Source organism: Tenrec ecaudatus, chromosome 11 (assembly GCF_050624435.1).
Source record: "Tenrec ecaudatus isolate mTenEca1 chromosome 11, mTenEca1.hap1, whole genome shotgun sequence".
Classification (NCBI taxonomy): Eukaryota; Metazoa; Chordata; class Mammalia; order Afrosoricida; family Tenrecidae; genus Tenrec; species Tenrec ecaudatus.
The window spans coordinates 102,620,410-102,632,649 of NC_134540.1; the positions used below are offsets into that span (position 1 = coordinate 102,620,410).

At 41.3% G+C, this 12,240-nt stretch overlaps 1 protein-coding gene across 4 annotated transcripts in view; it reads left to right on the plus strand.

Moving 5' to 3' along the window:
- FGF14 (fibroblast growth factor 14) overlaps positions 1 to 11,425 on the plus strand; it is a 750,493-nt gene extending 739,068 nt beyond the window's left edge. For all 4 annotated transcript variants that reach the window (XM_075562604.1, XM_075562607.1, XM_075562605.1 and 1 more), the window contains 2 exons: positions 5,233 to 5,431; positions 10,672 to 11,425. In XM_075562604.1, the coding sequence (XP_075418719.1) occupies positions 5,233 to 5,431; positions 10,672 to 10,808 (336 nt within the window). In that variant the 3' untranslated portion in view covers positions 10,809 to 11,425. The remainder of the gene's footprint in view (positions 1 to 5,232; positions 5,432 to 10,671) is intronic.
- The last annotated feature ends 815 nt before the right edge of the window (positions 11,426 to 12,240 follow it).

Consider the following 12,240-nt stretch of genomic DNA (forward strand, 5'->3'; position numbering starts at 1 on the left):
GGTGTCACAAGTGGTTAAGTGTGGGACAATAAACTGAAACGTTGCCAATTCAAACCCACCCAGAGGGTCCTCAGAAGGAAGGTCTAGCAATCTGCTGCTGAAAGGTCACAGCCTTGAAAACATGGGGTGGGGGGGGGGGCATGACCCAGAAAGGATCCAACTGCAGCGAGAACACCAACGAGGAGATTTATGTTACCCATATGTATCATTTATGAGACACATATGTATCATGTATCTATAAGGTATAATCTTCAAAAAGTTGAGGAAACATTCCATTGTTTTTAACTGCAGTCTTTTTAAGCCTCCATGTGAGTATGTGTGTGCATAGAAAAAAATTTATATAGAGAGAGATAGAGGTTATGTAATCTCTAAATCCCAAATAGTATCTTTAATGGTCCAAAATTTGCAATCAATTGCTATTTTGCTCTCTTTGAAACTATAAAAGAAATGCTTTCTGGCCCAATAAATATAAATACTATACCGGCTGCCTTGTTAGTGGGAATATTCTTTAAATTCATATAATCAAAGCAAAATCTGTCTCTTAATTACATATATAATTATATATTAGTTTGAAATTTAAACACAAAGAAATTCCTACTTTTTCTTTAGCCTCTCTGCCTGTGTTTCATTTCTAAAGCAGGGGCAATCAAACTGCAAACCTCACATGAATATAGTGAGAATTAATGCATGTATTTATTATATTAGTCACAGCATAATCTAGATATATGATTACGTAGGATGTAAGATGAATACAATGCATCAGTCAACCGAATTTGCTGCTTTTGCGTGTTATCTGTGAATTCTTTTCTGTTTCAAACTTTTAAATTCTGCATTGTTTTCAAATGTCTGGACACTCCCTATTTGTAATCTAAAGAATGTTCTGCATTAGTCATTTTCATAGGGAAGGACAAAATAGTGTCATTAAAGAATACAATAGATTCAAAAACTGCAGAAGCTACAACAAAACCCTTTAACCCCAGAACAAACTCTATAGTAGATCACACCTCCCCAAAGTAGAAACTTGAACGAAAAATCACAACTGTTTTAGAATCCCGAGTAAATAGATCACGGATTCCCACTTCATGACATGTCTACTCCAGTGTAAAATCTATTGAAATAGCTAATTAACTATATTCATTTGATGCCGTTCCTATTCAAGAGTCCCTTTTAACTCAATTTATAGACTATACACTCAGTTCTAATTTCTAACTGTAGTTTATACATATATTCCAGGGCTGTGATTTCATTTGATGTTAGCAAGAAACTGTTCTAATGTGTTCCTTTTGGAAAGGAAGATTTGGGCCTCTGAGGCTGTGTCTTCAACGTCGTTGGCGTGTGAGGAGCACTAATTCTTCCAGGTGTAGCACCAGGGCCAGCGTGCGGGCAGAGAGCGTTCGATGAGCCTCATGTCGGAGTGAATGACTTGATGTGGTTCTGCATACCTCCCACAGCATGATTGAATGGTAGTGTGAAAATCATGTGCAGTGGACTCCACGAAGGGGCAGGTCTGTTTTGCCATTCCATTTGGTAAAGCGTGAGCCATCTCAGAGGCAAGATGGGATTCTCTAAGATGACCACTAAGAACGAAGAGGTAAGAGGAAGTGCTTCAGAAACGCCTTTGCAGAGAGGCGGCAGAGGAGCAGCACCGAGAGATGAGATAGAACCCCAGGTTTTGTGGCCCACAAACCACGCCAAGCTTAGTATATAGTTGAGCATCTGAGCAAAAGGCTGGTTTGCAGAGTGGGTGCCCTTTGGCATTTATCAACATGAAAGGAACTTTGTAACAATTGCCCAAACAAGGCAGAGGCCCAGGGTCTGTATGGTTGAGACAGTTTGGACCAGGGAGAGACATGCCTGCTGGCAATGCTCAAAAGAGACCCTGTGGACAAAAGACCTGTATGTGAATAATCCTTCCTGATCTTTTTTTATTTTTCTAAATACTTTTATTGGGGGCTCTGACATCTCTTATCACAACCCATACATTTCTCCAGTGTGTGAAGGACATTTGCGCATATGCTGCCATCATTTTCAAAGCATTCTCTTCCCACTTGAGCCCCTGATATTAGCTCCCCATTTCTTCCCCTTCCCTCCCTGGCAGGACCTTTCTCTCTCCTCTGTTGCCCCTCACCCATGTTTCCATTGTTCGTCTCCCTGGGAGGGGGTTCTAGATTGATCCTTGTGATCAGTTCCCCTTCTCCCCACCACCCTGCTCTAATCCTCCTGACTTGCAACCTGTTCACTTCCCTATGAAACCTCCATAATCATTGGTTTGGCGGTGAGCCTCTGAGATCATTGCAGTGGATGTCACAGCAGGGCAGACTACTGAGAAAGGGATGCTTGGTGTCATGTTAGGGTACAGATGTTAGAAGCTAGAGGCATGTCTTGCAGGGATCAGCCTTGGGCTGGTCGGTGTGGATTTGAGTCTTCTTTATCCCCACTGACACCACAGGAGGACAGCCATGGCTTCCATGCCATTCCCTCATTCTGGAGTATAAAAAGGAAACAACAGGCTTGCTTTCCGGTTGACTTGATTCTTGTTAACCCTGGATTAGTCAGACCACAGCTGTGCTCCACATAGTTTCCCCACTGAGTCTTCCTTCTGAAGTGCCTCTGGATGGGTTTGAACTGCCAACATTGGGGTCACCCAGGGACTCCAAAATATTAAAAGGTTGTTATTAGCTTTTGTTTAGCATGTACTTACAATTGGCTTCTTGCTACAGTATCTATAATATCATTTTCTCTCTTTTTAATCTATTTTGGAATTACCTCATATTCTTAGAAATGTTTTCAATTTATCTGGAATGTCCATTTTGGGTGTTTCCCCCCCTGGAACAGCTGTGTTAGCGGTAGGCAAGCCTGGAGACACGAACCAAACATATTTCTTGTTGTTACTCTTAAAGATAAAATCGACAGAGTTAAAGCAGTAACGCAATTGAGGAAATGTGGAGGCCACTTCTTATAGATTCTTATCAGAAGGCCAGAGTCATAAGAGAACAGAAGGGCTTTTTAAGGATGACAATTTAATATTCCCTATTCAAATTGTATGCATTTGCATATATGAACACCTCTGTTTAATTCCTTCTATATTTGATACAGCTCCTGTCAATTTCTCAGGTGTGAAAGGCCTCAAAGTTTGTGTTAGAACAGGGTTGGCAAATTTTTTTGGTAAAGAATCATGTAGAATTGTGGACCATAACTTTTATTTCTAAACTACTTACATTTGCTTTTGTAACGTGAAGCAGTCATAGACCATGTAAACATGTAAACAAATGAACCTACTTGTTTTCAGGTAAAATTTTATTGACAAAAATAAGGGGTACCATGGGTCATAGATTTTGAAGGAGGCTCCCAGGTTTAAAGCTATGGTTCTCAATAGTTCATGAGTTTATGGTCAGTCTCAGGGCCCTGGTATCTCAGTAAGTAGTGTTAAGCTGCTCGTGGTTGGAATCCACCAGCCCCCTTCACAGGAGAAAGATCTTGATATCGGGTTCCGGTAAAATTTACAGCCCTGGAAATTCTAAAGGGTATATCCATTCTGCCCTACATCTTTCTGAACCACAAACTACTCAATGACAATGGGTTTGGGGGGTTTATTTGTTTGTATCTCATAGGGTTAATTGGTGATAAGCCGCACGCCACTAGCCCTCTCTCCTCCCCAGCCTCTCCAGCAGCGTGTCCCCATACGTGCAAACACTGCACGGGGAACTCTCCCACACGAAGGCATTTCCCTCAGAAGAGGGATTCTGCTGCTACTGTCATGATAATAAACACACCGCAGATGGTGATTTCGTCGCAAAAGCACCACAGCACGAAAGGAGATATCTGTTTGGTGTGTGAGCGTTGAGTTTTTTCTGTGATCTGACGATGTAATTTGGCATGGGTGTAAATTAATATTTAAGCTTCTCCTGGAAACCAGTGTTGATTTTCCTGCAAGGATGATGGCATTTCTAAATAGAGATATGCAAGATCGGGGGGTTGGGGGGGTTGGAAGACATGCTAAACTCCTCATTTTGGCAGGTTCTAGGAGTTTATATTTAAGCCTAATAAGCATTCTCATATTGTCGCTGCTATACTCATCATATTAGTAAACTGAATTAAACACACATACACCCTTGCTATTCAGTCAATTCCAATTCTTACGGAGTTCATGTGTGTTGGAATATAACTGTGTTTGGTAGCTTTTCAGTGACTGATTTTTTTTTCACAAGTAGATCAGCAAACCACCAAGTGTTTTTGGCCAAGGCATTGATTAGACTGGAAACGTTTTATTTAGCAGTTGAATACAATGAACCATTTATAGCACGCAAGGATGGCTAGTCTCTCGTATAAAAACCATACATCACATTAGCCTGCACTGATAAGCATGCAAGGTTGTACATCAATGGCCACTCTCTATTGAAGATCTCAAACTGACCCCCCTTCCCATATAATACTTCAAAAACAAAAACAGAACAAGAATAAGTTGCAACCATTCAAAGAGATTTTACGTAGAAAGCTGGAAAAATCAACCTACTAAAATATCTGAAGATTTTTTTATTTTGGTGTTGTTGATGATCGTTATGGAAACATATTGTTTTAAATAGATCCTTGTGAGTCTTTTCTATGTTTTATTGATAGAGTACTTTTTTAAAGGCCTAGGTTTACAGAAAAATTACACAGAAAGTACACTTTCCATACTCCCTCTCCCGCCTGTATATGTTATCCTTTCATGAACATCAAGCATCAGTGTGAATAGATTGATTATAACTGGTGACCACACATGCTGTTGTCAACCAGAGCCTATAGGTACATTAGGGTTCTCTCCCAGTTCCTCCCATAACTGTGCCATGGTTGGGTCAACCTACCTCATTCCTGTCCTATTTAAAATATTTAAATAGACGAATTGCTACTTTAACTGTGACCTTCTTTTATTACACCCTGCTTGAATTGTATCCTATTGAAGTGTAATTGATGTTAAGTTTTGTTATGATAAATTATTGTTACTAAAGGCTAGCCATATGTTTGGCCTATATTTATTTATTCTCCAAAGCAGAAGTCTCTCTTCCTATTGTATACTGGGGGGTATATGAGTGTGGTGGTCAATGAGTGTGCCTAAGGAAAGATGCGTGTGATCATGACTACCAAAAGACTGGCTCTTTCACCCATATAGAGGAGGTTCTGGACTAATTAGCAAAAACTCCTTGAAGCTCTCTTTTCTTTCGCTAATGCTCCTTTCGTTGTTTTTCTCCACAGGAACTTTTTACCCCTGAATGCAAGTTTAAAGAATCTGTTTTTGAAAACTATTATGTAATCTACTCGTCCATGCTGTACAGACAACAGGAATCTGGTCGAGCCTGGTTTTTGGGGTTGAATAAAGAAGGGCAAGCTATGAAAGGAAACAGAGTAAAGAAAACCAAGCCAGCCGCTCATTTTTTACCCAAGCCATTGGAAGGTGAGTGACCGCTGCCTGATTGTTATTAAAATAATTAATTTTATTGTTCACTTTGATAACCCTGCCCTGGTCACATGGGACTCTCCGGGGGTGCTGGGAATGACGTCTGTCTTGCTCGGGGTAGTAAGCCACACATATGACTGCTTAGCTGTGCATCAAGGTTCATGTGCTATATATATAAACTTCCTCCCTTACCTCCTTCCAATGCCTCCAACTCCCATGGTCTCCACCTTTCTAGCCCGTAAGTAAATTTAATTAGTTCATTTGAACATTAAAAAAGACGATGTGATATTACAAATCTGGAAAAAATAGATACTAGAAAAGTGAGCTTGAATTAAAGGATTCAAAGGTACTTGCCAAGGTTGATATAATCAGGTGAAAGGAATCCTCAAATTTACGAATGATCATAATTACAGAAAATTGAAAAAATAATCATGTGACATTGATGAATATGTGATGTTTCGTATCTTCATTCACCCTACCTATTTGTTTGCCATATTTAGTTGTGGCCCTTTTGTATCAAGTCTTCTTTTAGTGAAACACTTTATTTGCATTCACTTTAAACAATGGACGTCTTTGTATTTGCTATCACGAGATCTTTTTTAAAAAAATCATGTTATTGGGGCTCATACAACTCTTATCACAATCCATACATACATCAATTGAGTAAAGCACCCTTATACATTCGTTGCTCTCGTCATTCTCAAAATTCACCTTCCACTTGGGTTCCTGGAATCAGCTCATTTTCATTTTTTCCCTTCCCCTTCCCTCCCCGTTCCCCCTCCCTCATGAACCCTTAATAATTTATACATTATTATTTTAACTTGTACTGCCTGCCGTCTCCCTTCACCCACTTTCCTGTTGCCCACCCCCCAGAGAGGAGGTTATATGTAGATCCCCAAGATTGGCTCCCCCTTTCTACCCTCCCCTCTTCCTTCCTGGTATTGCCACTCTCACCGTTGGTCCTGAGGGGTTCATCTGTCCTAGATTCCCTGTGTTTCCAGATCCCACCTGTACCGCTGTGCATCCTCTGATCTAACTAGGTCCGCAAGGTAGAATTGGGATCATGATCGTTGGGGGGGAGGAAGTGTTTAAGAACTGGAGGAAGGTTGTGAGTTTCATTATTGCTACACTGAACCCTGAGTGATGCATCTCCTCCCCAATACCCCTGTGCAAGGGATGTCCAGTTGTTTACACATAGGCATTGGGTCCCCATCATGCACTCTCCTCATTCACAATGATATGATTTCACACACACACCCAGTTTATTGCTTGAAACCTGGTCCCCTCGGTCTGTTTGTTGATCTTTAGTATTTTCCAGACGAGTCTGATGGGGTGCCATGTCCTGTCCCAAAGTCCATCCTTGGGACCTCCTTGCTCTGCTTCCCCTGCCGCTCCATTGCATGCCCCTAGTGTTTTTCCTCAGTGTGGTGGGGTCATCTCAGTCGCACATCCCCCACTGTGTCTCAGGTGCTGTCCCGTGTAGGGCCATGGGTCAGTACAGGATGTCGCATCTCATCGGCTATCACAAGATCTTAAGAGAGCAGATTCAAACCTTTTAGACCTTTCCCATGAATTATTCTCTCAGTAGTAGCATTTATTTATTTATTTCCACATATATTACTTCTCTTAGATGATTACCAAAAAAAAAATCTGATTTTGAGGCATTTCCAAACAGTTTTCTACTTAAACACTTTTGAACAAAATCAGATTGGTTTTCATTTTTGAAAATTCCTACAGGAACTCACTAAGAAAATTCATAATGGTTTTGTAACTCCTATCATTCTGCATAGGAATAAGATAACTTGAAAATGCAAATGCTCATTTCATCATTGAACTTTCAGTTTGCTTTGGTTTAGAAAGCTATTGTTGGTGAGCATCATATGCATAATCCCAATGATATTGATTTACTAATAATCTAATTGCAATTTGTCTTCAGAACAATTGATTGAAGCCCATACAAATAGCCACCAATTTATCTCTGTTAAAACAAATTAGAGCATATTCTGAAATCCAGGTGGAACATTCTCATTATATGTTATGGTAGATTATAAGGAGAACTACAATAGGAAGGGGAAAAATTTGGAGAAACGTTCTCTGTTCTTCCCAAATAACACACCCATGATTTGACAATATTATTTTAATGGACTATTAAGACTATAAAGGACATTAAATGTAAATGAACAATAAACAATCTAGTTTCCTAGCACCTTAAGTAAACATATAGGTTTTATTTGTGACTTTGCTTTGTCTCTTTCCACTTACTTTTTGTTTTGAATATAGATGGTTAAGAATTGGCCAGCTTTCTAAAACTTTACCACTTCACCAAATGAATGTAATTAAAACCCAAAGGGTGATCGGTACTTTTATATCATGTAACTGAGACATGAGGCAAAATATAGACATGGGCCATTTTTTCTATATGCCGAGAGAACTATTTGAGTCACTAATGGTTTGGTGTCTTTGTACTGATTTGATGTGTGTGTGTGTGTGTGTGAGAAACAGAGAAACAGTATTTTTCATCATAGCAATTAGTAGATGGAAGATCTTTAAAAATAATTACAAGAGTGCTCAAACGATAGTGATGATGACGTAATGTACTTGTCGGAGGAAATTGAACCTGAAACTTTTCAAAAGCCAAAAAGGACACACATTTTATCGTTGTAAATGCTAAAACAAATTAAGTGCTTCATGATTATTGATATCCTAGGCACTCCTGTCCCTGCACAGACAATCAAGGTCAGTGTGTTGATGCTATTGTCTCTCCATTTAATTAGTAACACAGCAATAGATGGGAATGTGCATAAAAAATAACGGCTGAATCCCTCACAGCTCTGTGGCTTACGTGCTGTCAAGTAAGGGCAATGCTGAGAAATCATAAGATGGCTTGACACAAAATGTCAGCCTCCACACCTTGCACCCAGAGAAAGCACATGGTGGTTCAGAAGGACCCGTCATAAAATATCTTAAACTTTCAAAAGTCAAAAATTGCAAGGTAAGCTGCCAAATACCTAACCAACTGCCACCGAGTGGTTTCCGCTCCTAGGCACCATGTATAGGAATTCCCAGATAGCCTCATTTTTCTCCCATGGAGTGTCTGGTGGGTTTGAGCCAGCGACTTAGCAGGCAGCACTTCAATGCCTTACTCACAGCATCACCAAAGAATAGCAGGTTGAATGGCTGTCATTCACTTGTCACTCTTAACTTCTTTTCCTACAATTTCCTAGAATCATCTTCCCACCTAACCCATATGAACCGGAGGGATTGATTTTGTCACTACAGTTTAGTGAGACAATTTCTCAGACTTTGCTCGGTCATTAGTGCCTGTTGTCCTTCTGTCATTCTTTGCCTCTGTCTATATAACGTCAGTGTTGTTGCTGGGTGGCAGTGAGTGAGTTCCAACGCGTAGTGATCCATGGACAACAGAAAGACACCACCGGGCCTGCCCATTGCTGCAGTCCTGGGTCAATCCATCTATTAGAGGACCATCCTCTTTTTCACTGCCCCATCTATTTTATCAAACATGATGTCCTCCTCCAGGGGCACATGCCCAAAGTCCATGGGAGAAAGCCTCACCATACTTGCTCCGAAGGAGCATTCTGGCTGCACTGTTTCAGAGACATGCTTGTTTGTTCTTTTGGCAGCCCATGGCACTTTCAGTCCTGTTTGCCACCACCATCAACTAAATGCAGCGATGCTTCATCAGTCTTCCCGATTCCAAGTCCAACTTTCACGGGCACATGAGGCAACTGAAAATACCATGGCTTGGGTCTGGTGCACCTTAATCCTCAAAGTAATAGTGTTGCTATTCAACACTTTAAAGAGGTCTTTTGCAGCAGATTTACCAATGCAATGATCTCTTGAATGTTGTTTCCATGAATTTTGATGGTTGGTCTTATCTTTTCTCCATTTATCATTAGTCCAGTTGTGAGAATTTTTGTTTCTTTAAGGTCTAATTCCTAGTGAAGGGTTCATCCTTGCTCTTCCTCACTAAGTGCTTCAAGGATGTCTCACTTTCAGCAAGCAAAATTGAGCCATTTGCATATTGAAGGTTGTTGACAAGCCTTCCTCCAATCGTGATGTCACACTCTTCTTTATAGAATCTAGCATCTCTGGTAATTTGCTCAGCATCCAAATTGAACAAGTATGGTGAGAGGATACCACCCTGATGCATTACCTTTCCTGATGTTTAAACTATCCAATTTCCCCTTTTTTTTCCTGGCTCCCTAACTGCCTCCTGATCCAGGGGTAGGTTTTGCATGAAAACAATTAGGTGTTCTGGGATTCCCATTCTTCTCAAAGCTATCTATCTCAATGATTAGATGTGCAATGTGCAAGAAAATTAAACAGGAAAATAACATGAAAACATCACAACACACAGCTACCTCCAATTGTTTAAGGGTCTTAGTCCATGATTGGGAGATGGATTATCTGAACAATGCTCTCCCGATCGTTCAGGTTAGAGGGAGGTGGGATTTTTGTGCGATTGCTCTGTCTAGCTTTGAAGTTTACAGTAGTATGGCTTCATTTTCTTTCTTTTAACCTTCAGAGAAAAATATATTTTACGAATTTTCTGTGTAAATATCTAGCATCCTGAAATTTGCTAGGAATGAGCACTTCGAGTGTTGATATTGGTGTAGAGCTGAAAATAACTTGAGTTTGCTATTCAAAGAGAAGCTAGTTTAAGTGCTTGCCATCCCTCTGTAGGATGTGTGTGCTCTTACACACGCTATTGCAGGAGCCCAAGGAACCCGTAAAACCAAAACTCACCGCCATCCAATCGATGCCAACTCATAGCGACCTGGTAGCACCGGGTAGAACTGCCCCAGTGGGTTTCTGAGACTGTAACTCTTTAGGGGTATAGAAAGCCCCATCTTTCTCCTGCAGAGCAGCTGGTGGTTTTGAACTGCAGACCTTGAGGTGAGCAGCTCAATGTGAAACCGCTGTGCAACCAGGACCATAGCACCCACTTACACCACCTTTTGTAGACAAAATCGTATGTCCATTTGAGTATATCTAACCATAATCAGATAATGTAAACAGTTAAGTTCTTCTGGTTGTTGGCTAGAAAGAGCTGCTTTTGAACAGAAATGCTGTTAGAAGGCGATTGCTTTACACGGCAGCAAACAGGGACAGACAAACCACCCAGTGTGTTCTGCAGGGACCGATGAGCCCTTTCTGAGACTAACTCAGCCTTCTTTCCTTTCCCCCTTTCTTCCCACCTTTCTCCTCTCCGCTAGTCGCCATGTACCGAGAACCATCTTTGCATGATGTTGGAGAAACAGTCCCGAAGCCTGGGGTGACCCCAAGTAAAAGCACAAGTGCGTCTGCGATCATGAATGGAGGCAAACCAGTGAACAAGAGTAAGACCACATAGCCAGACCCTCACAGGTGTTGAGACTTACTCGTCCCGAGCACGGTTGAGCGATTTGTCCTTCCCAGACATTCCTGCTCCGGTGGCCGAGGAGCCCCTGGAAGTCAGAGTGCTTTCTCTTTGCTGTCTCAGAACTTCTTTGTTGCAAGTGGATAAATCTCAAGCCGTTGCACACCCCACACCAAGAAGACACCTGGATAACCAGCTCAACTCAGACCATGGAATGCCCTACCAGATATGGAATGCCTTTTTAATATCTTTTCTGTGACTGTGACACTTCATGTGAATGACATACTTCACAAGTACACTTGATACCTTGCCTGCTGACCGTTACCCATAATCCTTTTTTGAGTCCTGTTTCAGCGAGATCCATGTGTTTCAGTTCGATTTTGTAGCACACCGATACTATTGAGTAATTTCTAGTTAGACGCTGTAAAACCTGTGCTATTACGGATTCCCCTTCCTCCCCGTTTTTACAGGGCTGCTCGCTCCACTGTCTGTGACCTTTTGCAGGGACTGTGTCCCTCTAAATCTCCAATGTGGCAGTTGGCTTAGTTCGAAGAGCAATCAGGGAATCAGGAAGCCTTCTAAACCTATTATGACAAATTGCATCTATAAAAATTGAGATTGTTGTCTCGGGCTCACACGATTGATTAAACACACATAGAGACCCGCTATCCAAGTGGCAGATGCTGCGCCCCGGAGGCCGGCCTTGGCGGGTGGGAAATGGGTCAAACACACTCCGTGGGATGCTTAAGGGTGCGTGTTTGGCGTCCCCATATAGTTTCTTCGTGTGTGTGTGTGCGCGCGTGTGTGTGTGTTTTATACATATCACAAGCTTACTGGTAATGGTAACATTTGCCTTGCCCAGCGAGCAAGACCCACTGGTTTTTGGGAAAGTGGGTCCAAAGAACTCTGTAGGCCTTGTAGGCCTGATTAAGGTTCATTTTTCATCACTAATCCTCATTATTTGGGAAAAAAAGAAAAAGGAGAAAAGGGAAAAGAAAAAAACAACCAATAATTACAACCTACAAGAATTGCGCTACCTAAATCCATTCCAGATATAATCCTTCCTTTTTTACTGACCTGACCTTTCTGCCATCCCTGTTTTTGGCTGTGTCCCACACGTACTCAGCAGAGCATGGGCAAGGCGGCTGTTGTATTCTTTTCGGCAGCAGCAATGCAAACGATAGTTATAAATTAGACTTTAATACTTTTGGTGTTTAATGACAAGTTTTTAAACTGACCTATTAGGACAAAAATTTATTTTTTTTTTAGCTCAGCATGCTGAGTCCAGTACTGTGTATTTCACCAGTACATACCTCTAACAGCCCCTTAGGGGCCCAGCGCCCAATGGCTGGGTTAGAGGTGCCTTTGCCATGATCTCAGAATGCAGTCTGTTGAATTGTTCTAGATAGAGATAAAGGCAAACCAA